Consider the following 27,233-nt stretch of genomic DNA (forward strand, 5'->3'; position numbering starts at 1 on the left):
TTGCTCTTCATGGTGCCAAATGTCACCAGCATGCAACTGGCCTTGAGCCACTCTTTTAAGTGGTCTAGTCGTCTTTGCACCATGATAATGAACCAAGTTATCTACCGAGAATTTCCATGCCACGAAGTGAGCGCATGCTTGCAGCTGAATGAGTAATGGCCTGCCATGCATTAAAGGCGCATCCAGCTGGAAGACTGAGCAGTCACTTCTGGTGTTGTGGACATGGGTACGTGCCAGTGACGCAATTCCTGGCAAAAGATTACATGTGAGGAAAAAAGCCAGCCAGCTGCCTCAGCAGAAGAGTCAAGGCAGCAGTGTTTGAAGACATGAAGTGCTGAGGCCTGGATCATCAGAATAAATGCTTTTTTTATTGTACAAAATAAAGCTGACCAACACAGACACTGCCATGAGGTGGTATGAAGCATGACCGCACTTTTAAAGGCACATAGAAAGCAAATAGAAATATAGATAGGGTATCATGTTCTTATCACAAAAAGACCACTCAACATAGCCAGAGAATCAATTTCTATTGATAACTGGATGGAGTTGTCCTTTAATGAACAAAACTATCTCAAAAAGCTTCAAGAACATAAAAAGAATTGTCCTTTATATAAAACCAGGCAACAAAACAGGCATGAAACAATGCTATATACACAATGCCTTTTTTTATTGTTTGATATACAAGATCATCAATTTGTACAAGGTGGTCACGCACAAGTGTTCACAACTCACTCTCTTTGAGGTGGTCCCTCGCAAGCGGTGCTAACGGGTGTCGCAACCTTAATACATTCATCTTCTCGACCCATGCTTGCGGGCGAGTTGACACATTTAAAGAAAAAAAAAACTAAAGCATGAAAATCCTTTTGCATAATGCAATACTGTACAAAGAAAGGCTAAGCTTTAAGGGGGGGGGGGGGGGTCGAGGGAATTAAAAATTTTATTTGTCAACATGCCTTGCTAAAACTTGGTATACTGATTTCAAATATGCATTGACATAATGCTTGACATAATGACTTGACATAATGCTAATTATCAAGTCTAACGGAAAAAGGACACATTTAGGATGTGCAACAGACAATGCTACGCAAATGTCTAAATATTATAAAAAAAGCTTTCCTGAACTAAGAAACTATAAGGGCCCGTAAGAAACAGCCAATTGGGATGCTATTTTTCCATATAGGTGAGATTGGAAATCTAAATGCATACAGTCGAGCCCACTTATAACAGCCGCAGATATAACGAACGCTTGCTTAGTACGAACGAGGGTGGTGCTACCGTCAAAATATATATTGGGGCAATGGCACAGTGTCTCACATAGAACGAACTGTTGTGGCCTCAACACTCGGTTAGAGCGAACGCGAAGCTGTCGGGCCCCCGTAAAATAAAGTAAAAAAAGAAAAAGCGCACGTTGAAAAATGGAAACGAAAAAGCGCGCGCGCGCGGTGACGAAAGAGAAAGTGGCGCCGCCCGCGTCGCTGTGATGCATCCGCGTGATTTGTTGCTCCGTTGCCACCCCGCGCTGAGGGCATTGCGCCGTCGATTATTTCTGTGCGATGGCACTGCGTTGACATCGTTGCCGCATCCGTGCCTTTCCCAGATCGGGGAGTTGAAGGCTGCCTCAACGCGCGAGCCCAAGGGCTTGACTTGCGCCTGGTGCGATGGAGGACTGTACGCCGACCTCTTCAGGTGCTAAAAGGAAAGCTGTCGACATCGCAACGAAGATGGCCATTGTTAATGAACTTGCTCAAGGTGCAAAAAACAGCGAACTGGTCAAGAAGTAAGGACTGTCGAAATCGACCATTGCAACCATTGCTAAGGGCAAGGAAAAGATTTTTGATGCTACCGTGAATGCCGACCCGACGACTAGAAAGCGCCTTCGGAAGGCGACCTACGCGGACCTTGAGGACGCACTGCTGAAGTGGTTCGCTGACGCCCGGTCTCGCAACGTTCCGATCAGTGGACCGCTGATGCTCTCCAAGGCTAAAGACTTCGCCTCCCTTTTGGACTTTCCCGCTTTCAGCCCAGGCAATGGATGGCTCCACCGGTTTAAGGCTCGCCACGGAATTGTTTTCAAGGCGTATTATAGGTGGTCCACTTACTACGAACTTTGGATACAACGAACAAATGCCGCGTGACGATCAAGTTCGTTATAAGTGGGCTCAACTGTATTTGAAATCAGCATTCCATGATGCCAAATTTCAGCACGCCAAACTTACATTGACAAGTAAGTTTTTGAGAACGTTGAAATTCGGGCTTGTTGGTTCATACTTCGGAGCAATAGCGCAAACAGGACAAGGGACCAAGAACGAGTAGACACACACAGTGCTGTGTGTGTCTACTCGTTCTTGGTCCCTTGTCCTGTTTGCGCTCTTGCTCCAAAGTTTTTGAGACCATGATGCACCCTTAAAATCATATTACGCGTGATTAAAAAAAAAAGAAGACAAGCAAAGCAGGTAAAAAAAAAACTACGGCGGCGGCCCTGCGGGCGTTCTCTCTTCACACAAAGTGACGTCTGTCTCGACAGCGGCACCTCCAGTCTCTCGCTGAGGCGTAGCTGGCAGCTCACCGAGAACACTGCTCGTTAGGTGCCTGTCTGGTTGGCTCAGGTAGTGCTGGAAGAGAGGAAGACGCAATCGCCATAAGCGACACAAACCCAGCAGTTCCTCGACAAGGTTGCCCTCCGACACGTTGACATCGTATTTCCCAACCCACCGCAGCCACTTTGGCGTGTGCGCACAATACATTAAACTACGGTAAAAAGAACTTGTGAAGGTTATACCCCTCGTTGCCATTTATTTGCAGAGCGATTTCTCCACAACATGGCCTTTGTATCCCGATTTGTCCTGTTTTTTCTTTTTCGTGCTGCTTAAACATGAATTCACATCAACTTGGCCAGTTTTCTGTTCTCTTTGACCACAATTAGCGAAACTTTTCCAAGAACTGCAACAGATGCTGGTGGCCCTCCTTGTAAGCTTGTAATGCACCGGAAAACTGGTGGGCACCCAGCAGTGCTGAAGACCTCACCTGCCACATACGAAGCAGATGCTCAAGCCATTAAGGCCACTGTTGCAGGGCCACTGCATTGACAGAGTGATGGAAGCTGCTGCTAAAATGGGCGCAAGGGAACGAGCATTTAAGAGCGCACAAGCTAGGTGGGCTGAACTGCTATATTTATGACAGTAGAGGTAACTTTGGATAATAACAAACTAATTTTCAAGACAAACTTGAGAGTTTTAGTGAACTAATAGCATCCGGTGTTGGCACGGCGTGCGAAAAAGCAGGTGGCCCATCTGCCACCTAGGTCAAGCGATCTTGTGATCTCATTATTATCTGCCCACTGAATAGACGATATGCGAAATTGCTTGGCGGTCTGGCAACACCGCGCCCACAACTTCCGGTTTCCATCTTGGCTTGGTCGAGCTCGTCGGGCTCGTGCATCGTTTGCTATGCGTACTTTCTTCTTGCGAGTGGAATTTCAACAGGCAAGCTTCAGCTGCTGCTTTGTTTTCACAGCTGACCTTTGACCAAATGTAGGTGCTTTCAATAAGCACCAGCTTACTCCTACCGCGTCCTCAGCTTCGCTTCAAGTCTGGCGCTGATGATCGCAATAATCGGCACTCGAAAGTGGGTTGGAAAGTCTAACCGTGACCGTGTGCTGTTGTCGTTTTAATGCTCGCATTAAATCACCAGTTCAAGCATCACGCATTATCATGGCTATTTTTATTTTGCGGTGAGTGCGCACGTGTGTTGACCTTCTGTGACAGTGCGAACATTCGTTCGCGCCGACGCCAGGAGCTTCGTGCATTGCAGTATAATCACACAAGACCCTCGACCAGCTGCGTAATTCGATTCCTTTACTGTAGTGTGCAATGCGCATCCGCGGTTTTCAACGTCACCGTTTCAGAGCCCGGCGTCGGTTGATTTTTGCCACAATTCGTTGAAACCGCGTCCTGCTTAAGACGCAGTCAGTCAGTGGACATTAACAAGAGGAAAGTAGGCATGCACATATAATTCAAAATATTGTAAGCAAAGACGCAGCTTTTTTTTTTTTTTTTTTTTTTTTTTCAGATAAGCACTGAGCCACCGCGGCGGCTTGATTAGAGAAAGATGCTACAGCTGTAGGTGCATGCACGGACTTGATACGCTGGTCAAGCTGTGTGTGCAGGGGCGAAATTAGCATGTTCGGTTGCTTCTGAAACTTAAGTAGCTTACTCCCAAACTTGGACAAATGGCTTTGTTGCGAAGCAAGCTGTTGGAGCTTGCCACAACGATAATAAAATCTGATGGCCTGAAGAGTTTTCAGAACACTGTTGCACGTACTTTCTAGCTTAGAAATGCGTCCCTCCTTCATAATAAAGTAGCTATATTATTCGCTTCTTTTTTTTTTTTAGATTTTCGTCGCTGCAGATATCGAAGGTATAGGAATCCTCAAGAAATAAAGCATACGCACCTCAGTTTTTATACGTAGGGTGTATTGCTTCACAAAGACTCCTTAACGCGCATAACATATGCGTATGGTCCAGAGAGTTTGCTCGCCCTTCTAAAACTAATTGAACACGGGAAAAACGTAACTGAACACATAGCAAACTAAGTGGTAATTGGCATATGGTTCTGCGAGCGACCTTATTTTGCCACGGCACGAGCGATTGGCCCGCTCAAAAAAATTACCTTCTCTATTACGTTGTTCAAGTATGCGTCTATATATATTCACGCCGGACCGGAGAGTTGATAAATGCACGAAATCTGCTTCTAATTTTGATCAGAGACAACAAAGGCTTTGGTCCTTATCTTAATTTAAATGCAAATCACCTCGAGAGATTTGTCAAAAATCAGCGCAGAAAGCGAAAGCTGCGCACTGATCCGCGTGCTGACACATGATACCTTGCATGGCGTTTTGTGTTACTAAAACGTTGGGACGGAGTAAAAAAAATAGAAAAGCGAAAAGCTGGAACGCACCTAGTTCTAGCACGCATCGTAGTGTCTTTTCACAGTGTAGAGGGTAGCGCAACACTGCATCGGCATTTTACTTTTCAAACGAAGCGCAGCCGTTTTAACCCAACGCTGGGCAGCGGTTTCGTTTTCTGTACCGTACCAACATGGAGGACTTAGTTATCTGAGCGCCGAGAGATGGCGCTGCGCATTTCGCATATTGTCTATTGTGAGCAATCTGCCCAATGAGCTAGTTGGCAATTAACAACTGGTTGAGTAACCTGGGTCTCACAAGCCGCACCGGCGGCTGTGTTTGAAACAGCCACTTGCCCGAGCAGAGATTCACCGCTTAACTGCTGCGCCAGGAGTGGTATGAGGACTCCGAGCGATCTACACACGCAGAGTAGAGAACGACCAATTCCGCATATATGGGCAAGTATGCAGGTCCTAGGTAAAAGTGACAAGTAAAGAGGACCCCAGGCGACTGAAGGAAGCCATTACTGCTATCGCGTCGTACTCTCAAGGCAGAGCTTAAGCCCCTCGAAGTTTTTAAGTCTCTAGAATAGTTTTTTTTTTCTCCACTAACAGCACAAATCCTCTAGACCATATGTTTAAGCACCATTCAGATGTTTAATTCACACAGCCGACAATTTTTGCCAAGACGTTTGAGTAAAAGTACAAAATGCACAAAGATAAAGAGCTACATTCTTTTTTCATTAGCATATCCAAGTGCTCCCAACTTCGTCCTAAAGCAAACCATGCAGCGGAATTGTTAAATTATTGGATGCCAAACGTTGGCAGCACTCACGGTAAAGCTGTCCATTGAGCCGGGCCCACTCACAGCTTGACCCCTGGGACTTGCCTTCGCACCAGTCAAGAGCAGTCGCCGCGCCGCCGCCGACGCCCCTTTCTGCAGGATGAACAAGAACAGCCACACTGAAACCATTCACACAGACAAACTTGCATGAAGAATAATGTGAATCTTAGGAATTTTTTTCCGACCAACCCTGTCATGCTCCTTATCGAAACGCTCTCCAGCCTTCGCGAATGATTAATCATGCAATTTCGGTCAGGCCCTCATATGCACATCGTGACTCAGCACTAAATTCAAGGCCAATATACCTCTCGACTCATTCTTGTCCTAAAATGTGTCGACTTAAATATTAAGTTAAGCAAACAAATCAACACCAGCATCTGTGCTTGCAAAACAAGTAAAAGAAAATTTACTAAGCTTAGTGGAGCTTGCAGATAATCACTGAGCCACCAAATCAAGAAAAACTGATTCCTGGGTTCGTTTCAGATGCCTCGCACAATATCTTTTCAAACAATATTTTTCTGACTCCGGCGCATTTCACCGAGTCCACATTGGTAGAAATTGCAGCGTGTATATAGAGTAGAGCTTTGATACCAAGCTGAGTCTACATATGCAGACAGCAACTGAAGAGGATAATCCCCAACAAAAGGTTTTGCAATGGCTGAGAGCCAATACTAAGCTCCTTCCTCCATTGTTGCTGCATAAAGGCCCTAAATAAAGTCTTAAAGGGACACTGAGGAGAAATTGAAGTTGGCTTGTATCGACAGAATACCAGCTCCTGATTACAAAAACGCCACTCATACTGACAACAAAGCTCTTGTAACGTAGAAAAGAGCAAGAACCAAAATACAGGTATCGCCGCCACAGGCCAAACTCGCAAGTACAAGCGTCATGACGTCATATAACAAAACAGTGTTGCTAGAACCAATGGTTCTAGCGACACCAGGAACCGAGAAACCATGCATCACTGAGGCGCAGCCAATGCATGCGCAAATCTCCTTGACGTCGCCAGATGGCGCCACGTGCCCGGCTGCTATGCGCGCTCCTGAAGCATCGGGACAAATCAGCGCCTGTTTTCCGGCGGTAGGCGGGCTCCCGGTATTCCGCTAGCGGTAACAAGGTACACGGTATGCTAAAGGTGTCTATTTGCGAGAACTTCGTTGACAACTTCGAGAACGAGATCCATCGTAACGCTGGCAAAACGCCAGTGCAAACGTAATCGAAGCGACTGTAGCGACGGCCGCAATAGCCGATAGATGCCTTCAACGTGCGGCCGGCGGTAGCTTTCTTTCCGGCTGCTGCTAGGCCGCACTGCTGGCAGCCAGAAATCACGGAGTCTGCGTTACGTCATGTGCACGTGATGTTTCACGTCTCTTAGTCCTCTGTCGTCATAGACGAATCCCAAGTTTGAATCAGAGCGGCGGGAAAAACTTTTCCAACTTCGAATACAAATTTCTTAGAAATAAATGCATATTTCGCTGCCGGCCAAGTGGCAACAAAGCCATGACATGCCGAACTATCGGATTTTACTATAAAAAAAATATTAATAGTGCTCTCCTCAGTGTCCCTTTAAAGGCTACTGTGTACTGTTATGAATTGTGCGCTAGGTGCGGTCGGTCACAAGTGGTTCTCACAGCATCATGAAGCAGTCTAGCTCTGGCAGGCCAAAAACAGCATTTTGCCTCTCCTCGTACATTCACTAAATGAGGTGAAAGGGAGAGATCTGACCCCCAAAACATGGTGAAACCTCCTGAAGGCACACAGCTACACACACAGATGCCTAGAGAAAATGCTGGCATCGCAATCATTCATTCACTTCGCAAATGGCAGGAAGGGGCAACTTTACTTTTTCTAGACAAGCACAAGCAGAGTCAGATAGTACGTACTCAGCAGTATGAATAAGACTTTTTTCCAGAATGCCGCTTTGCCCATTTCTATAAGTGCCAAATGCAAAACATGTTAAAGTGACAGAAGCACTACACTAAAGGGATACTGTATATACTCGTGTAAGGGCCGCACCCCCAACTTGGCCGCCGGCAATTCGGAAAAAAAAAAAAAAGTGAGCCAAAAACTGTTTATGCACGCATAATTTTGGCCGCGTAAAAAATCGCTACGACCACGAACGCGTAGTCCCGCGCGCCGTGCTCAGCCTGGAACCCCGCACACGCAGTCCGTCATCGACGCTAGCTCCCTCGGCGTTCGCACCAGAAAGGATTGACAAAACGTTATGCTGTGCAAAAGCCAGGATGGGGTGCAGGCGTGTTGGGTGTGCCTCACCGTGCAAGAAGACTGCACGAAAAGAAGGATTCGTCGCGCCTGCGCTAATTCGTCATAAAAATGGGTATCGCCGCGTAAAAAACGGACGCGTTACCGGGGCTGCGCTGTAGCAGGAATTTTTAGCAGAAAAACACCGGTTTCATGTAAGGGCCGCACCCCGTGAGAACCGCGGAAAAAAAGTGCGGCCCTTACACGAGTATATACGGTAGCATCAACTCAAAGTGGGGAACACTGCAGAGCAGCTGCATGCTAGAAGCCAGATCCATGTGTTTGGCTAGACAAGTCACTTGGCCACACCTGTGCAGCACCCTTGATGGAGCGGCGCCGAATGTTCTTGGCAGTAGAGGCAGTCCGCGCAGGCGTGCCGCCACGCTGCCCTAAGCCACTTTTGCCAGCAGTTGTGCTCCGGCTGGTCATCGAAGGGGTCGGGGTGGTGGCCGTGCTGGCACCGAGCCGTGAGAATCTTGAAGCCGAGCGAGACGGAGTGCCGGGTGGGGCACGCTTCGTGGTGCTGTGGCGCGTGGCTGGAGTGCCGGGCTCCTTCCGGCGGTTCTCCTGCAGAGAGGGTGATCACAGCGCCATGCTTGCTTATTTTGTCATCCACTGTTTCTTGCACAGTTTTCCTGCAGTGCGAACCCATGCCAACTAGCATAGAGTTTCTTACTATTACCTAGAGGGAAAGCTGGCAAGCCGTCTATGGGAGTTTGCATGGAGACCCCACGTGACCACCTCAGCCACCATGGGCGCTCAAAGCATCATGGGGCGGTGAGCTACTTGTTGCGGAACTGCAACTTTTGGCCAAAAAATAATAAAAAAATAAAGCTGTTTGGTAACTACAAACGTCCTAACATTCAATATCTTGTCTAATGATTACAACAAACGAGCAGAAAAGCATTTAAGTGCAAAGTTTGCCTAGAATAAGAGATGACTAGCTTTCCTATTGGCCAAGTGATGAACACTAAAAAAACTAATATTTCGTACTTAACAGGCGCACTTTTAAAAGTAAATATGTTTTCAAAAAAAATGTTGTTTAGATACTTTAAGAGGTTTTTTAATGACATTTCGGAAGAGTAAAACCTTTTATTGGCGTCGTGTGTCGTCGAGTTTTCACTACTATGGCTTTTGCACACTGCGCTCGCGCGAAAGTCGTCTGCGCACACACGAACAGCGTTTTCGGAATGAAACATCTTAGTAAAACCACTCCGTGTTCCCAAAAAAATACAACTGTTCCGCAACAAGTAGCTCACCGCCCCATGATGCTTTGGGCGTCCATGGTGGCTGAAGTGCAGCGACGCCAGCTTTCCCTCTAGGTAATAGTAAGAAACTCTATGCCAACTAGCCCCAACTTTTGGTTTCAAATGACAGGCATTTAGTGCATGTGCAGTCCAGATCAACATGACTGACCAGTTTAGCCTACACTACCCAGATTAGAGTGCTCTGTAGTTGGACGCAACTCAAGAATGCAGTGGCAAATAGCCCACAAAGGGAACCGCCAGTCACCCGCGATTTTACGCTCGGGGATTAACTGCGACGTGACAACTGGTCGACGTCATTTGCTGGAAGACCTCCTTTGAGGGGTTTTGTCGCTGCCCTCTTCGGTTGTGTGCGAGTCTATAGCGCAGCTTTTGTGAGAAGGCTGAACAAAATCCAAAAACATAGCTGGCCCCCTTGATTTCTCTATCCTGTACCGCCTTTCAGTGAAGAGTGGTTGATCTTTCACCTGGCACAAAACTGATAGCGTTCATGATGACTAGAAATGCACGGGTAACTTGTCAGTGATGACAAGTTGCCGCAAATTGCCAACACCTCTGCACATGAGACAAAACTGCTGTACCAGGCTTCTTCCATCATGGATGTGACATGCGCCAAAAGCTGCTGCGGTAAGTACAAGACGTACAAATGCGGCACGGAAATACACAGTCAAATATCTGCGACACAAATATGGCTGATGGATGAAATATGGATGATTCAAAATAGCCAAATTTTTACACATTGCATACAAAATATTTTCATTTATTTTTTCCCTTAAAGGCCCGAGGGCATTACATATTTCAGCTAGGGAGCTCTACGAACACCTTCCCGCACCCCTATTAGATGATACGAATGTGGAAGGAGTGATCGGACATGCAGGGAGCAACCCACACACTGCTGATGCTGCGATTGCCCGTCATGCAATACGCACTGTGACAAATGTGTGGTAATGTGCGGTGCCCGCCGCACTCTACTGCTCGGCAATCGCAACGCTGGCAAAGTGCGGCGTGCACACTGGGGACGCCACGATCACCAGCTGCGCAGTCCACACCTCGATGAGCGAACCAAGGCATGCAGCCGTTCCTGTCTGCCATAAATATTCTCGTGAATGCATTTCTCATACTTCATTATAGAAATTTTGTTCGTTTTTATAAGAGTTCGGAGGGATACAAATATTTTTTGCTGTCCGGCGAGATTTGCATCATTCGATGAGGAAGAGATCCCGGCTCGCCATTGCCATTGACGGGCCGGATGTGCTTCACCCGTGGCAAGAATAATGCAAATGCGGAGACTAAAAGCACGAAAAGACTGCGAGCACTAAAAGAAGGAGCTGTTAATACCGTATGTCAAAAAACGCTAATAGACATTCTTATGAAGTCAAACTGTCACTTAATATCTTCGCACCCCAATCAATCGTTATTTTTCAGAATCGGGCAGTTTGGATCACACTCTTTCCTGGACAATACATTTTTCTCTTGCATTTTTTTTTTTTAATGCACCAACAAGAATTCACTGCACAGTTAGGATGAAAGACGAGATACTTCCTCCACTGACAGAAGAATGTGCATGTCACCGTCACCGATGCTGAGATGTTCTTTTAGCTTTCTGGAGTGGCAGGTTGATAAATGCGCCTGCCTACTACTAGAATGTTGCAACAATGTCCGAGCCAAACAAAGGTTGGTTGGTTGGTTGGTTTATGGGGTTTAACGTCCCAAAGCGACTCAGGCTATGAGAGACGCCGTAGTGGAGGGCTCCGGAAATTTCGACCACCTGGGGTTCTTTAACGTGCACTGACATTGCACAGTACACGGGCCTGTAGAATTTCTCCCCCAAAGAAATTCAACCGCCGCGGCCGGGATCGAACCTGCGTCTTTCGGGTCAGCAGCCGAGCACCATAACCACTGAGCCACCGCGGCGGCCCAAACAAAGGTAAAAGCGCAGACACCCTACAGCAGTAGATGCTACTTTTAACAAACTAATCACCGGTGGGACATTCACTGCAACACTACCTGTTGAGACATGTGGCATGCGAACATGGGTCGCCCGAGGCAGCGACTGGAAGACCTCTGCTAACACTGCTGTGAATGCGAGGGTGAACAGTGGCCACACAGATCTGCAATTCCTTGCCTGCTATGCAGAGTGAAAGCTCCAACACCAAAAGCAGCTCGTCATGCAAACTGATTCTGCCCAGAAGGAGAAGCTGCCCGAGACAAGAGAAACGTGGCCCACAATGGTGTTGCAGCCTGGCACTGAAGAGTCCACCCAGCTGCAGCCATTTTCGGTATGTGAAAGACTCAGATGCTGTGAAAATCATTGGCAGCACTGCACTTAACTGCCTCCATCAATACCCATTCGGCACTGAACTCCTTCGGACGTCCTGCGGATGTCTCGAACGTCCGCAGTACGTCCACGGGAGTTTTAATGTCCACTAGGTGGCATCATAGACAGGTGGGGTTAAGCAACCAGCTAGCGCAGAAATTTGCAGCATTTTTTTCGGCGGGCACCGGGTAATCTGCACTGGAATACAAGGTAACCCTTCACTCTTTCAACAGGGGCCTCACCCGCTCCTGCCGTTCTCGGTCCTTCTCGAGATTGTAGGCTTCATGCTGCGAGCTGAGGTGCTCCAGGAAGTACTTTGCCCATTCACTGAAGAGCTGATCGTCCTCCCCGCCAGTGTTCCGGCTGATATACGCCTTGATCTCCTCTTCAAGCTGGAACAAAAAAAGAACCTCGAGGAACCCACGACACTACGAACGGCAAGAAATGCAACAGCAGAGAAACAAGCTCAACAAATGATCAAAGATGCACGACCTCAGGCAAGAATCGTTCAATGGAAGTCGGCTGGTTTGTACGGAAACTATACAAAAGTAGTGCGGATAAAAAGATAAAGGGAGGCTTGCTATTCCGCACTTGTTTTGAGGTCGAGTGGTTTAAGGCATGAGAAAGTGACAGTGTCACCAGCAGCAACAGTGTACTTAATCAGGCTCATGACAAATGTATCATGTACAGTGTAATAAACTGCCTTTGAGTTTGGCCTAGGGAACTAAAAGGAGAGAGCTTGCTTGGCCGACGCCGCGCAACACTTGCTCACACAAACGCAGTTTCCGCTGTTTGCGCAGTTGTGAACTGACCAAAAATGACAGCGGCTAAGCGTGAGGCGATCTCTCTTCCACTGCTCCAGCCAACCTGCCCATGCAGCTGGTGATCAGACCAGGGGGGCCCACAGATAAAAACATTCTCGCTGCTGTTTGAAAAAATGCACTAAATCTCGCCGCTGACCTCTTGTGATGATAACAGCGCAATTGCAAACAATCAGCTAAATGATGTACTATGTAATTTCCCGCTCCTTGCCAAACAAACAGGAGAAAAACTTGTGTGGTCAAACTGCCACAATATAGCATACCATATGAGAAATGCTACAATCGAGGCATTGAAGGGAAACTCAGATGAATGAAGCACGAGTGGTCAAATTTACAGTGAAGTCATAAAATCAGGGACTAAGAAATTTACATTAAACACAGCATGCCTTGAATATTTAACAGTGCACCATTCACTACAGCACATTTTGTCCTTGTTGCAAACTGGTAGTCTTAGCAATGAGTATAAATTCAAACTATGGCTTGAAGTTCGGGGTTTGGTTTGGTTTATTGGGGTTTAACGTCCCAAAGCAACTCAGGCTATAAGGGACGCCGTAGTGAAGGGCTCCGGAAATTTCGACCACCTGGGGTTCTTTAACGTGCACTGACATCGCACAGTACACGGGCCTCTAGAATTTCGCCTTCATCGAAATTCAGCCGCCGCGGCTGGGATCGAACCCGCGTCTTTCGGGTCAGCAGCCGAGCGCCATAACCACTGAGCCACCGCGGCGGGGCTTGTCTCGTCCCTTTCATTTTTGAGAAAGTGAACGTCTTTCTAGCGTAGTTTTAACCTACCATACATTCCTTTATTTTGTTTCCAACATAAATTTGGGTAAACCTAAACAGAGAGATAAAAAGAGGAGGTGGAGGAAGTGGTCCACAAACAACACTCACGCGAGGGAGCTCTGTCTCGAGCCTCTTTCTCTCCCTCATCTCAAGGAGAAGGCGGCCACCACGGTTGTTGAGGCGGGATGGGTCAGCGGCACGCTTCTCAAACTCCAGGAACCGAGCCCAGAGAGCTTCCCGTCGCTCAACCTTCATCAAAATGGGCTTGTTCTTGTCGTGAAACTCCTTCAGCCTTCTCAGCTCTTCCTCCAGTTCTTCAAGCCTCTCGTCAGACACGCCTGAAAAGGCAGGGGGCAACATATGTGAGAGTGTGGCATGCATGCAAGAACTGCAAATCACATCAAATGTCGAATGAATTTATCGAGGGATGAGTACATTTACGTCATTTACGTCTACTCCGCACTGACTGTGCACACGACGGCGCTGTTGGTTTACGTCTTTTCAGTCTGCTTCAATATGGCAGTCGCTGCCAGGGTGAAAGGCTCAGAGCCGTTAACTTCCTATTGAAATTTCTAGCTCAAATGCTACTTTTCTTCGGGTACTCATCACTTAACCGTGCCCCTTATATCACGCCAGCATCATACATTTCGCACCGCACTAGCCACACGCTTCAAGTTTTTCGCCCATGTGCCCGAACTGTTACTTTTTCAGCCTCCTTCTTCCCACGTGCAGCTAAAGATTGGAACGGCCTTCCCCAGCATATCGTCGACATCACCTGTCCTTCATCATTTGCAAGCAATCTAAACAACATTTTTTGTTCATGATCACAAATAGCATTTGTCTTGTACCTTTTCTGCTAATCCCACCCCTTATGTAATACCCCGCGAGGGGTCTTTAAGGTAATAAAATGAAATGAAATACGCAGAACAAAGCCATGACTAGCGCCTGCAACGTAAAACCACGATTTGTTGGCAGACCATGTCATCGTCCATTTAAACTAGGCAAGAAGAAAATCTTCCAAAGCTAATTCTGAACTTACTTGCATGAACTCCAAGCAAAATTTACTGAACAAGCAGTTTACATGAGCTCTTAAGCTTCGCTGCTTGCAGTGTGCTAGGCATACCATACTCAGATGCGCTACCTGGAACCAGGCGCTGCGGAGTGCAGACTGCACGGGGTTCGCGCGCTTCAGACAGGTCTGTGAACGACTGTACAAAAGTTAACCCTTTGAAGGTTTTTGACGTATATGTACGGCGGCGGTTTTCTGTCCCGCAAGGTCTTTGCCGTACGGGTACGGTTTCGATCTTCCGTTTTAAATTTTGTGCCAAAAGAACAATGCGTGCTCACTGGGGGGTGCTGCCACCTCTTAGGACTTACAAGAAGAGTTTGAATTTTGTGCTGCCTTCTTACGGAGATAAGCAGAACTTATGTCTAGCTTTAGCGCGGCGGCACAGACTGCGGCAACACCCCTTTTGTAGTTTTGGTTTCGCCGTGTGATCGCAACGGAGTTGCGCAAAATTTGAGTTTTCTTTTTGTCAGCACTATCTTGCAGGGGCTGCCGAAGTTGATTTCTATCTTTATTGGTGCTGCCCTTAGCTTGCTTATCACCGTTGCTATTCTATTCTATTGAACATTTTCCAGTTGTGAGTGATGCTGTCACCAAAGTACTGTTCCTAATTTTTTTTTACTATTTATTCTCGATTATATACATTTTGTAGATTCAAGATCTGCAATAAAGTAATTTGACCACCTGGGAAAGTTTTCTTCAAAATAATTCGACCCTCAAAGGGTTAAGCTTCGCTGCTTGCAGTGTGCTAGGCATACCATACTCAGATGCGCTACCTGGAACCAGGCGCTGCGGAGTGCAGACTGCACGGGGTTCGCGCGCTTCAGACAGGTCTGTGGACGACTGTACAGAAGTTAACCAGCTCCAGCAATGCTCTAGTGCCCAAAATCAATGCAGTGACTTGGGAGAGATAAGCAGTCTGTAGCGTCCGATTTTGATTCAAACGGGCTTGAGTCTGCATCAGCACAGAGAGAATGGGCTGCTCCAAACAACAGTGAGGAGCAAACGCGAAAGCATGCACACCAACCAGTTTAGGACCAACGCACAGCCAAGCAAGAGAATGTTACCTCCACCTTCGCCGTCTTCGTCCTGCTCGAAGCGGGCCTTCAGTTCCGGAACGCAGCACTTGCTGTACCAGGTGAGAAGGTCATCTTTTGTGCGTTCGATGAACTCCTTGACGCGCTCCTTCTTCATCCTCTCGTACACCTCAAGCTGCTGCTTCAGCTGTTGAAACAATCATAGTCCAGACATTAGCGATGATGTTAACTGGTGCAAACTGGAAAAACAAACCCACTGTGCCGCCAGTAAATATAATTGGAGCTGGAATGGACCGGCATTCCATGAAAAATGTGTTCCGGGTGGGCAAAGGCGAGAAGTGAAGCTCTATTTTGAGCTTAACTTTAGTCAGAGTCAAATGCTCAGGTAAATTAGTGACAATTCTTAAGGCTGGAAGAAGCTAGAGCTGGCAACGAGTTCAGAGACTCCCATAGGGGACCCAACATGGCGGCAGAGGCCGAAGCTTAAAGGGACAGTGAGGACAGCTCTATTAATATTTTTTTTTTTTTATAGCAAAATCCGATAGTTCGGCATTTCATGGCTTTGTTGCCGCTTGGCTGGCAGCGAAAGATGCATTTATTTCTAAGAAATTTGGATTCGAAGTTGAAGTTTTTCCCGCCACTCTGATTCAAACTTGGGACTCTCTTATGACGACACAGAACTAAGTGACGTAACGCAGACTCCGTGATTTCTGCCGGCCAGCAGAGCGGCCTAGCAGCAGCCAAAAAGAAAGCTACCGCCGGCCGCACGTTGAAGGTATCTATCGGCTATTGCGGCCGTCGCTACCGTCACTTCGTTTACGTTTGCACTGGGTGTTTTGCCAGCGTTACGATGGATCCTGTTCTCGAAATTGTCAATGAAGTTCTTGCAAATAGACACCTTTAGCATACCGTGTACCTTGTTACCGTTAGCGGAATACCGGGAGCCCACCTACCGCCAGTGAGCAGGCGTTGATTGGTCCCGATGCTGCAGGCGCGCGTAGCTGTCGGGTATGTGGCGCCATCTGGCGACCTCAAGGAGATTTGCGCACGCATTGGCTGCGCCTCAGTGATTCGTGGCTTCTCGTGTCCTAGTGTTGCTAGAACCATTGGTTCTAGCAACACTGTTTTGTACTATAACGTCATCACGCTTGTACTTGAGAGTTTGGCCTGTGGCAGCGATACCTGTATTTTGGTTCTTGCTCTTTTCTACGTTACAAGAGCTTTGTTGTCAGTATGAGTGGCGTTTTTGTAATCAGGAGCTGGTATTCTGCCGATACAAGCCAACTTCAATTTCTCCTCAGTGTCCCTTTAAACAACCACTCACAGAATTTTGGGACGAATGTAGTCTGCAAAACTGGCACTGCATTGAGGTCAGCCAGTGGGGGTATATATATACACGAATGAAATGACATATATATGTGATGGTTTGAAATGGCAGCGCTCTGCTTGCTCTGTGTCCTACGGCCGCTTGACAACGCCACCCCATTTTTTGCCATCGCTGGGATTTTCTGCACCATCTGCGAGTGCATACACTAAAAAATTAACAAATTAACACACATTGCCAGCTTTTCTCTTAATGGGACCAGTAATGCTTTATAGTTGGAGTAAACTTTTAATGCAAAAGCATTACTAGTCCCATTATGAGAAAAGCCGGCGCGCATGTACTACTCTCAAATGGTACAGAGAACTGCAGTAGTGGCAAGAAAAAAATAGGGAGACGTTATCAAGCTGCTGTATGACTCGCAGGACATTCGCGTACCAAAACTGTGACACAAACTTTTGTCATACAGTGCTCTGGGTAGTTTCATACCATTTCTCGTTGTATATCGCTTGCATATGCCAGTCAAGTTGGAGGCCAGCTTGCGAAAGGGATCTGAGCCGACGACATATGCACTTCCAATTGTATGTCTTCCCAGCCTGAAGCACGAAAGCATTTGTAATGCTTTCACATTCCCACATGCAAGCCGTCTTAAATGTCTCTGCCTTTTTTTTTGCCAGCGAGGGGTGCAAGTTGCAGGGCTGACTTGTGCGCCTTTTCACATTTGCCTTTTTTTTTTAGGCACAGCTATATTTTCACAGCGCTGTGCCAGCAGCATTCTGATTGGCAGATTTCATACAGGCATCTACTGCACATCATGCGCAGCACAATCCAACGTGCACACGCGCTCTATTGAAAAGGTCTACTCTATGATATACCGTATGCACTGCACATTATGGCCTCTGCAGAGTTCTATAGGACATGTACGCGAAATCTCCGTGTAATTTTCGCTTCTATGAAGTAGTGCACTGCACGGGCTCAGGCCGGCCCAAAAGCCCGGGCCAGGCCACGACACGATCTGTTTTGCCGGGCCCGGGACTGAAGTTGCGGGCCCGGGCCGGGCTCGGGCTTAAAGCTGCGGACCCAAGCTGGGCTTGGGTTCGTACAAAAACGGCTGGTGTCCGACTATACATTCACTATTGCAGAGTGAAGTACACAACTGCGGCATTGGAGCAGCGACACGGAGGAGCTATGGGTTATAGTACGCGCTGAGAAAAAGAACTAAGCTTTATTCACTGACTTATTTCTTTTCTTATTTCCACGCCACGGTGGCTTAGTGGTCAAGGCGCTTGATTACTGAGCCAGGGAACCAGCGTTTGCTCCTAGCCTTGGCGGCCGCATTTCTGTTTAGGCCGCAAGCATGACAGCCATGTACAGGGTCAATCACACTTAGAGGGAACACGGCTCCGCGTGGCCACGTACCTGCGGAGTGCCATTGCATCTAACCCGTTCATGAATCAATGTGGAGTGACTCACGAAAAGAGGGACCTCGACATGGTGCTTCGTGTTACATGTCCATCTGCACGGGCTTGCCACCGGCTTGGTCGCAATAGGGCCCCGCGTTTGAGCTGCCATGCGGAGCCGTGTTCCCTCTAAGTGTGATTGACCCTGCACTTTGTAGTATCATTGCTCGTTGAAGAAACCCAGGTGGTCGAAATGATACGGAGCCCTCTGCTTCGGTGTCTCTCACAGCCTGACTCCCCTTGGGCCCTTAAGCCCCAAAAACATAGCTTTTAGTTTATAGCAATATTTTTCTCATGTGAGAAAATTTACAAACTAAAGCGCGTTTGGTTTTCTTTTTGATCAGCTGACCGGACCATCTCATAAATGAAATAGCCACAAAATCTCGCGAGTTTGTAAATCTCATCTCATAACCACATCTATCCCTCCTCGCTTCTTCAGCCTGGTTGTCATGACAAGTGTTTTGCCCTGTAAGTTTCCACGTGGTTCGCGCGTTATCTTCTGCTCCACCAGTAGGAGTAAAATTCAACCGGTCTTAATTGGCGATTGATCGTTCGTCATCCTCAAATATACCTATACACATTAGAAATGCAATCGGGAAGAACATATTGTTTTAGGACGCTTATAGCTTCAAACACACACACAGTGAAATACTCAAGCCTTTTAGCTTTTAGTTTCTGCTGAAAGGCGACCAGTTCGGCTATGAGTTCAACCTGTGAGATCGTGTTCACTAAAAAAATGTCATCCCACTGCTTGCTAGGCAGCTTTAATGTTTATACTTCGCGGGCGGCAAAATTTAACTGATTGAAATCATGGGGGAACGCAAAGTAGTCTATTACACGCTTATGCAGCCCTTTTTATTTTTCTCTCGGAACTTCAGAGTTCATCTTTGCGCACCTACATGAGATCGCTGTCCAAAAGACGGGCCTTGCGGGCACTACTGTTTACCGCTTCCTTCTGGGTTAAAAAGAACGAACTTTCTGCAAGCCAAACTGGTTTCAGAACCTTTGTCGGCCGGTTCCTTATCGGTCCAGGAGAAGTCCACTTGCTCAGAGTGAGCAGTATACCTCAATCATTACTGTGAAACGGGCCGGGCCCGGGCTGGGCTTCACTCATGGATTCGCGGGCCAGGCCAGGCTCGCTAGAGCGATAATTTAGCGGGCCTGGGCCGGGCCCGGGCTTGAAGCCGCGGGCTTGGGCCGGGCTCAGGCTTTAGGTCTCGGGCTTTAGGTCTCGGGCTTTAGGTCTCGAGCCCGGGCCAAGCTTGGGCCTCAGATTGAGGCCCGTGCAGTGCTCTACTATGAAGCTTTACTTTTAGGAAAAAAAAAAAACTGCAAATTAAGCGAGTGAATACGGTAACTTAAATAAATATCTTTGATTTCTGGAAGTTTAAACCAGTTAAAATGAATTAACTAAGCATGAAGCTCAGGATGCAGATGGATGATGTGTCTTCAAAGATCCAGTTTCTAAGAAGTGGGCTCGACTGTCCAAAGCAGCACTGCTGATAACTAGTTGCTGCTGGCTTGCTCCCAGCCAAATTCAAGAACTTCAAAGGAAAACAATCAATGGGAAGTAAAGCAATTCAAGAAGAAAAACGCCAATGCTGTGAAGCGTGGAATGGCAATGCATACCGCTGATATGGTGCCGAGAGTGATGCCGGCATGCGAGCGCTTGAATTGCTCCTGCTCGTGTGGAGCTATATCGAGCCTCTCCCAAAATAAGGCTACCCGCTCCATCAGTGCGGCGTGCTCTTTGATACGGTCCGCTTCGAGGATCTTCAGCTGCATGTAGGCCAGGTAAAGTAAACAGAAGCTGGTATCGTGCACACGAGCAAGAATGTCCACAGAGGGACAAAGATTCAGCAGAGACGCTTCACAAATCTTCAAATTTAACAACCCTCGTGGAGGCCACTGTGTTTAAGAACAAACAGAAAAGCAATAAAACATATGGCTTCACATGGTTTACAATTCTATAGTTGAGCTTACTGAACCAATATCCTGTTAGTCATGTAATACAGGAAATAAACAAGACTGAACAAGGGTGATCTTTCCCCACTTAGAGAATTAAAACAAACTGCCGCGACTGGGCTCAGAACTAGCGGTGGCGTGGACAGATTAGCATCGCTGGCCACTGCATGAGAGCACTAGGCTGTTGCCGCAGGCGATAGAGCCTCATCGTCGTCAAAAGGAAAGGAAATGCATCTTCGGGCATGTGGCGTTTGTGTCAACCTGCAAAAACCTGCAGTCCCGTGTTACGCAGTTTTGTACACTCCCTGGTTTGTTATCCGCAGTGCTCCATTGCAATTTTGCATACTTATTCCACTCCAGCAATTTCCATCGTGTTGGCTCACCCACACTAGCAAGTCAGGCTCACACACAGAACAAACATCACTGCTGGCCTCAGTGCTTCAAGCACTTGAAAGCATGTGCATGAAAAGAAGTTTTAACAGTGCAGGACGTTACACAGCGAAATGACACAACACTGCCTATCCTGTCCTCTTGCCTTGAACCACCCTGTAGCACTAACCCCCCAACCATAACCCCCCCCCCCCCTTTTCTTTACATATCGCGTGTTGCGTAAATCAGAGAAAATCGAAAAAAAATTCTCTCGGCCTAACCACACGTTTGTTCGGGCTCAAATTTTGCACAGTGGTTGCATTTGGCGGTCAGTTTTGTTTTATACCACATTTAGGTGGGGTACTTGCCTGATTCGGTCAGAATTATTTGGAAATCCCCATCGTCTGTGGCGACGGGGAACCAAAACCGAAAGACTCCTCAGCAGCGGTACCCGTAGCGCCATCTCGTACCAACCGGAGAAACCCAGCTGTGCTTAATGAGCAAATCATCTTTGCTTGGCGCTGCCTGCTGCGAAGCAGCGCAGAACATCACCGAAAATGCGGTCGTACAGCGATCAAGAGAAGGCCATGGCCGTGAGCTGGATGTGAGTCGAAGTCCTCCTACGCCGCCCTCCCCGGTAGAGGGCTTGTTTCTCCGGTAAATGCGAGATGCCGCCACGAGCACCAGTGCTGCGAAGCCTTTCTGTTTTGGTTTTCCGTCACCGCAGACAATGGGAATTTCCAAATAATTCTGACCGAATCAGGCAAGTACTGCACCTGATTGTGGTATAAAACAAAACTGACCGCCGAATGCAACCTCTGTGCGAAATTTGAGCCCGAACAAACGTGCGGTTAGGCCGAGAGAATTTTTTTTCGGTTTTCTCTGATTTACGCAACAGTCGGTACGTATGAACCAAAAAAAGCCAGCAAGAAGCTATGAAACATCAAAAAACTCTCTCACCCGCTGCAGATATGCTTCCAGGAACTCCATGTTTTTGTCAGACAGCACAAAGTCGTCCGCACTGTCGACGATCTGCCGTTCCAAGCCTTCTTCAGCAGACACACCCAGAAGATCCAATTTTGATACGATCTCTCGGCGCATTCCCGAGAGCTTGCAGTTTCGTATGGCCTGAAATCAAAAGACGCATGGTCACACTACACTGCCCCAGAACACAAGCACACGCAACAACACTGATGTGCGACGATGGCACATCACAATGAGACACAGAAACAAGAGCTAGGCAGAGTTGTGGTAGGGCACAGTGAAGCAAGAAAAAGAAAAACATGATTTTCAGCAACAGCCATACAAAGGATCTCTTTCAGGCCGAATGGCATGGTCATTACATGTGGCTGCCAAGAGCTCCCTAACTTACCAGACTTTTAACAAGAGTATTACGCAAGCGTCACATGGGAAGTCTCAAATGGCAGTAAATCTATAGCCTCCAAGTTTCTCGAACACAGAAGACTCAACAAAGATTGCTTGCTGCTTAGAAGCTGCACAACTCAACCACCACTGAAAGATTCCATAATCTTGTACCAAGAACTTCTGCTGCTGCCATCGTCACCGATGGTCTCTCAAATATGCAAGCAGCTGGCCTTTACTTACATTCGATTTCATTTTTGAATTAATGGGAAAGTTTAATTTTTAAACCAGCTGTCCTGCAGTTTTAAAGAAAATTAGCCCTCCCATTATTTTAACAATGAAATACAATGTAAATATCCCAACTTCAAGCACGGGGAACATGTGGAGCCCGTGGTTGAGATGGAAGGTCTTGCTATTGTATGGTGTACATGCTATTGCAGGTTTCAAGATGAAGGCTATAGTTCATCCCTCTCCTCAAGCTGCTTTCCATGCATCGCATTTCCCATGCTTTAACTCTGACATCATCACAATCATGGTGAGCCAGGATGAATTGCAGCTTGAACAAGGACCTGTCACCAAGCTACAATGTAGTGAAAGAACAGAATGTTGCTAAACCCCATAAAAAAAAAGAGGGCCATTTTGGATGCATATATTAAAAGAACACAAAATGCTAGAGAATATAATGTTTAAACCTCAAAGAATTGGCAGCATCCAAAGGCTCACTGCAGTGCTTTCACAAGTGTCGCAGGTTAACTTTCTAGAAACATTTGCAGAGAGCAATCGAGCAGCATGCAATGAATGAGCGGGTCTCGAAACAAGAAAGGATTATGCTGGTGCTATCCAATTAGTGTTTTCAATGGTGCCCACAATGTCCTGCACTCCAAATTGTTCAACAAAATGGCCTACAGACTGCCTGCACTGGAAGCAGCAGGTGCAAAATGTGTGCACAAATGCAACATGAACAGATGCCGACTATAGTAACGGCATGGGAATACAGCTTCACTGCTCCGTAGGTGCAAAGACTACCCCTAATTACAGCATAAACAGAAGCCTTGATAATAAAGGCTGGATTCTATTCGAGGCCTCTGTTGTCTTGCGCCTTCAAGCTATTCTTAGGATGTATGCAATTCCTTTAATCTAGGGTGATGCGCCTCTTAACATATGTGCTAAAAAAAAAAATGAGCTCTAGCAAAACTGTTTCGAAGCCCCTTGACAAGCAGAAGCTTTTCATACACCGCCTTTCAAGTCAAGCATCCTTTCTCAGTACAACCCTGTCAAAAACCTGCAGGCAAAGCTAAAAGGTTAGCTTTTAGCTCTGCAGTACAGCATTCATCGTCTTAAATTTATGCGAGGTGAGATTAACCGCTGTCGTTGCCTTTCAAGGTCTTTTGGTCATCAATGGTGCCGCAAGTTATGCACTACGCAGCTCAGAACAGATCACGGGGGCAAAAGACTTTGGACCAAGACTACATTTACATGGCTTGCGTCAAAACAAGCTCACTGAAGAAACCTGTCATACATACTACGTTCACACAAGAGGTGACACTAGGTGTTCAATGCAGCCAGAAATTTCACAGTTTCAGATTACTGAAGGAGAGAATGGCATGCTGCGAAGTATGACATAACAGGGAGAAAAAAAAAAAAATGCACAGCTCGGATATTCTGCTGCTGCCTACAGAACGAACAAGTAAAGGTGGTGTCAACAAATCCTATGAACCTTTGTGTTTATGCAATGACAGCAATGCCTTTCAGATTGCAACCAGTTCAGAATGGAACAAAGGTGCTGAACTAATAAACTCCCAAATGGCTTTGCAGCGGCTTGCTTTTGAGGAACTTCCAGGCACTGTAAGTGAAGGGTAATGCAGACATCAAATTTAATAGCTGTTTTTAAAGGTGCACTGAAGAGGATTCTGAACTTGTCTTTTTGCCGCGGGAACTCGATCTACACGTTCCTAGCATTCTTAGAAACTGCAACTTATTGCCCTGTATGGCCGATTTCCCTAATTAAATCGAATTAATGTCCGGCTCCCGCCCTTTTTTTTTAATTCTGCCTCGTACGATGGGCGGAGTCGACCAACGCGTGAAGTTCCTTTCAGCCAGCTCCGTGGAGGCTTTGCTTTCGCTTTATTTTGTTTTTAGGTTTCCATGAATAAATAGTTTCATTTGCAGATAATATAGCCGCAAAATAAGCCCGCAGAAATGAAAATACGTGAGGACTATTTGCTACTACGGACTACTACGTATTACTCCGCCGATGGCAGAGCGGCAAGCCGCCACGGGACTGGGTGAAAGGCACTCCACGCGTTGGTCGACTCCGCCCATCGTACGAGGCAGAATTAAAAAAAAAGGGCGGGAGCCGGACGTTACTTCGATTTAATTTGGGAAACCGGCCATACAGGGCAATAAGTCGCAGTTTCTAAGAATGCTAGGAACGTGCAGATCGAGTTCCCGCGGCAAAAAGACAAGTTCAGATTCCTCTTCAGTGCACCTTTAAGGATATTAGCTGAATGATGAGACTTCCACTTAGGCCTGTGAATGCAATCACGCCAACAGCCCAGTGACCATTATGGCACTCGCTGGCAAAGAACTGACTGAAGGAAAAGGGTTTTATAGGACAGAAGGTTAAGATGACATGAGTGCAGAAAAAGAAAGAGTTTTAAGGGGGGGGCAAGCCACAGAGAGTTGGAGGCAGCACACGACTCACCTTTTCCTGCCTGAGCGCAGCCACGCGGAGGTTCAGTTCGTGCAAGTCCCCTTCTGACAGCAGAGAGGTACCCCCACAGGACAGGACGTGGGGTTTCTCTGCCAACCTGCGGCACAGCTCCTCCTCCTCTTCTCTCAATTTGCGAGTCTCTCTTCGACGAGACTCTTTCTGTTGTCGGAGGTTCGCCACAAGATCTCTAATTTCGATTTCCCTATCCAAAATGGGCATCTCTTCGGATGGCTGGAAGAAAACGAAAGGAAGTAATAGGGGGGCAAAGTAATCTATGCAGAATCCAAAGAAAGAGACAAAGGATGGCACGTGCACATACGCATGCACAAACTAAAACCACTCTCTCTCCCTCTCTGTGTCCATAGACTTTTCGTTCCAACATTACCAGAAACTAAGCAATGTATACCAAACAAAGCAAAAATGCTGAATTTAACCTGTCCTTAAGTTTCACCTATTACCCCATTATATCCTGTAAAAATCCCAATGGGATTGACAGTATCTGAAATAAATAAATAAAATAAATAAATAAATATACTGTGTCTCCTATCAAGGGGAGATGAGGGTCTTACAAATTGAGTTTTTTTAACATATCTTGTCGAAACTTCGCATGTAGGTTTATCATAGAATGCCAATTTCAAATACCTCACCTGGAAGAAAATATATGGCAAAACAACATCCTAATTGGGTCATGTCTAACAAGCCTTTATGCTAATTTCTCACTTAAAAATTTTGAGCTTTAAAGAATAAGCAGACATTTATTTGCAAAGGCATATCGCACATGCTGAAGCTAACAAATTGTCTTCACAGTTTTAGACTAAAAATCATTTTTTGAGTTTAAAGTGAAAAGTAACTTCATTACAAACTTTTAGTGTGAAAGTACTAATCCGTAGGTTGAGACTAGCAAAACTACAGCGTTTGTCTGCCCGAGAGCGAAAGGGATCGCACAAATTCCACCGGCGGCAGCACTTGCCATTTCAGTGAAGAGACGCACCACTTAACCGCTGCCCCACTGCCTTAGGAGTGGTATGAGACTCCTAGAAATCAATAAAAGTTAAGCAGACAGAAACCAATTCTGCATATATGGATTTGCCATGCTTTCACACTGTATAAGAATGTTAGCATTTTTGTGCAACATCTTCTGACCCGTTTATTCCATACAGCAACTATGGCGGCTCAGTGGTTATGGCGCTCAGCTGCTGATCCTGGCAGCAGCGATCAAATTTCTTTGGAGGAGAAATTCTAGAGGCCCGCATACTGTGCGATGTCAGTGCATGTTAAAGAACCCCAGGCAGTTGAAATTTCCGGAGCCCTTCACTACGGCGGTCCCTCATAGCCTCAGTGGTTTTGAGATGTATACCCCCATTAACCAAACCAGTTTATTCTGTAGGCAAGAATTCCATAATCGTTATTCAACTGATCTTCGTGCTATTTACCCGTCGTTTAGTATTCTGGGAATTTTTTTTTGTTACTTGCTCTGCTGCTTGGCCAGCAGAAGAAACTTGTCGTCGTTCAACTCACCTCAGCTGATGAAGAATGTTACTACTTTAAGTCAGCCCAAAGGACTCTAGAACCACCACTGAATGTTATGACAGTGTCTCCTGTTGACAACCTTGGTGCCTATGGTAGTAGAGGCATTTTTTTTTTCAGTTTTGCTTCCAGATGATGCAAATGAAGGACTAAAATGCTATCATGGAGCCTAAGAGCTCCAAGACTGTTCCTAAATATTGTTCCTCAATTAAGAAACATTCAGTTCCGGTCAAGGAATTGCGTTTCAAATGGCCGGTAAGACATTGCTTCTACAAAAAAGGTGGCCTGGCCATTCGCTTTCTCGTTTCCGAAGCTACTCTTACAAGGCTGGAAGAAGTGTCCTACTAGAAATGAAACAAAAGTAAAAATTATTTTCCAGGTATTAAGGGTATGACGTGATGGTGGGTTACAGCCCATATATGCGGAATCGGACACTCTACATTCTTAGATTGCTGGCTCTTCTCACATCACTCCAGGTGCAGTGTTGAGCGATGCACCACTACCCTGTGATGACAGGTGCAGCCACCAGAGGGGCTCACGAGACCCAGGTTGCTCTTCCTGGGCAACCCATCATCACCAATCATTCATTTAACTGGCCTGCCACGGTGGGCAGTCCATTCACAATCCAATGGGCAGGTTGTGACCTAGATGGCCCACATGCCACCTAGGCTGCTTCTCTAGAGATTTCTCATGGATTTTTCGCTCGCGGCCAACGACGCTGACAGCTTTTCTGCGACACAAAGCCCATAATGCTGCCTAATCACTTACCAGTTTACAATCCTTGCCTAGCTGCTCGGCCAGTGTCAGTGCATCAGCCGTGCATTTCCGTATATTTTCTTGAATTCTCCTCTTCATGTCAAGTTCTCCATCATACATATCATTTAGAAGATGCAGGACGTGAGACTTCGTTTTTAGCAGCCGGCTCCGGATGGCATCATTTTTGATGCCCATCTCCAGCCACAGTTGCATCAGTACATCAATTTTCTCCACGATGTCTGCATTTATATCATTTTTTATCTCTTCACTGCAATGCACAACATCAAAACAAGCTCAGCACCACCAATGGTGACAGCAGGAGAGGCTAGGAGGCCAATGAAAACTGAAAGGCCTTCTGTCAACTAGAAGCATGCAACAAACACACACATATAGACATATGAAGAAGACAAGCAACACAAAAATATTGAAGATGTCAGTGCAAATGCATGGTGCGTGTAAGAAG

General features: G+C 46.7%; 1 protein-coding gene across 2 annotated transcripts in view; it reads right to left on the reverse strand.

Annotated features, from left to right (window-relative positions):
* Positions 1-646: 646 nt before the first annotated feature.
* Positions 647-27,233, reverse strand: part of LOC149358842 (protein regulator of cytokinesis 1-like) — a 30,619-nt gene continuing 4,032 nt past the window's right edge. Inside the window, exons 3-12 of one of the 2 annotated variants that reach the window (XM_089571007.1) lie at positions 26,783-27,038; positions 24,479-24,718; positions 21,373-21,540; positions 19,708-19,857; positions 15,328-15,484; positions 13,303-13,532; positions 11,833-11,982; positions 8,318-8,575; positions 5,738-5,839; positions 647-2,612 (exon numbers count right to left, since the gene is read on the reverse strand). In XM_089571007.1, coding sequence (XP_089427133.1) covers positions 2,466-2,612; positions 5,738-5,839; positions 8,318-8,575; positions 11,833-11,982; positions 13,303-13,532; positions 15,328-15,484; positions 19,708-19,857; positions 21,373-21,540; positions 24,479-24,718; positions 26,783-27,038 — 1,858 coding nt within the window. In that variant the 3' untranslated portion in view covers positions 647-2,465. The remainder of the gene's footprint in view (positions 2,613-5,737; positions 5,840-8,317; positions 8,576-11,832; positions 11,983-13,302; positions 13,533-15,327; positions 15,485-19,707; positions 19,858-21,372; positions 21,541-24,478; positions 24,719-26,782; positions 27,039-27,233) is intronic. The other variant, XM_089571008.1, reaches the window with a different exon arrangement.

Source organism: Amblyomma mixtum, chromosome 2, assembly GCF_055824585.1.
Source record: "Amblyomma mixtum isolate Tamu chromosome 2, ASM5582458v1, whole genome shotgun sequence".
NCBI classification, from domain to species: domain Eukaryota; kingdom Metazoa; phylum Arthropoda; class Arachnida; order Ixodida; family Ixodidae; genus Amblyomma; species Amblyomma mixtum.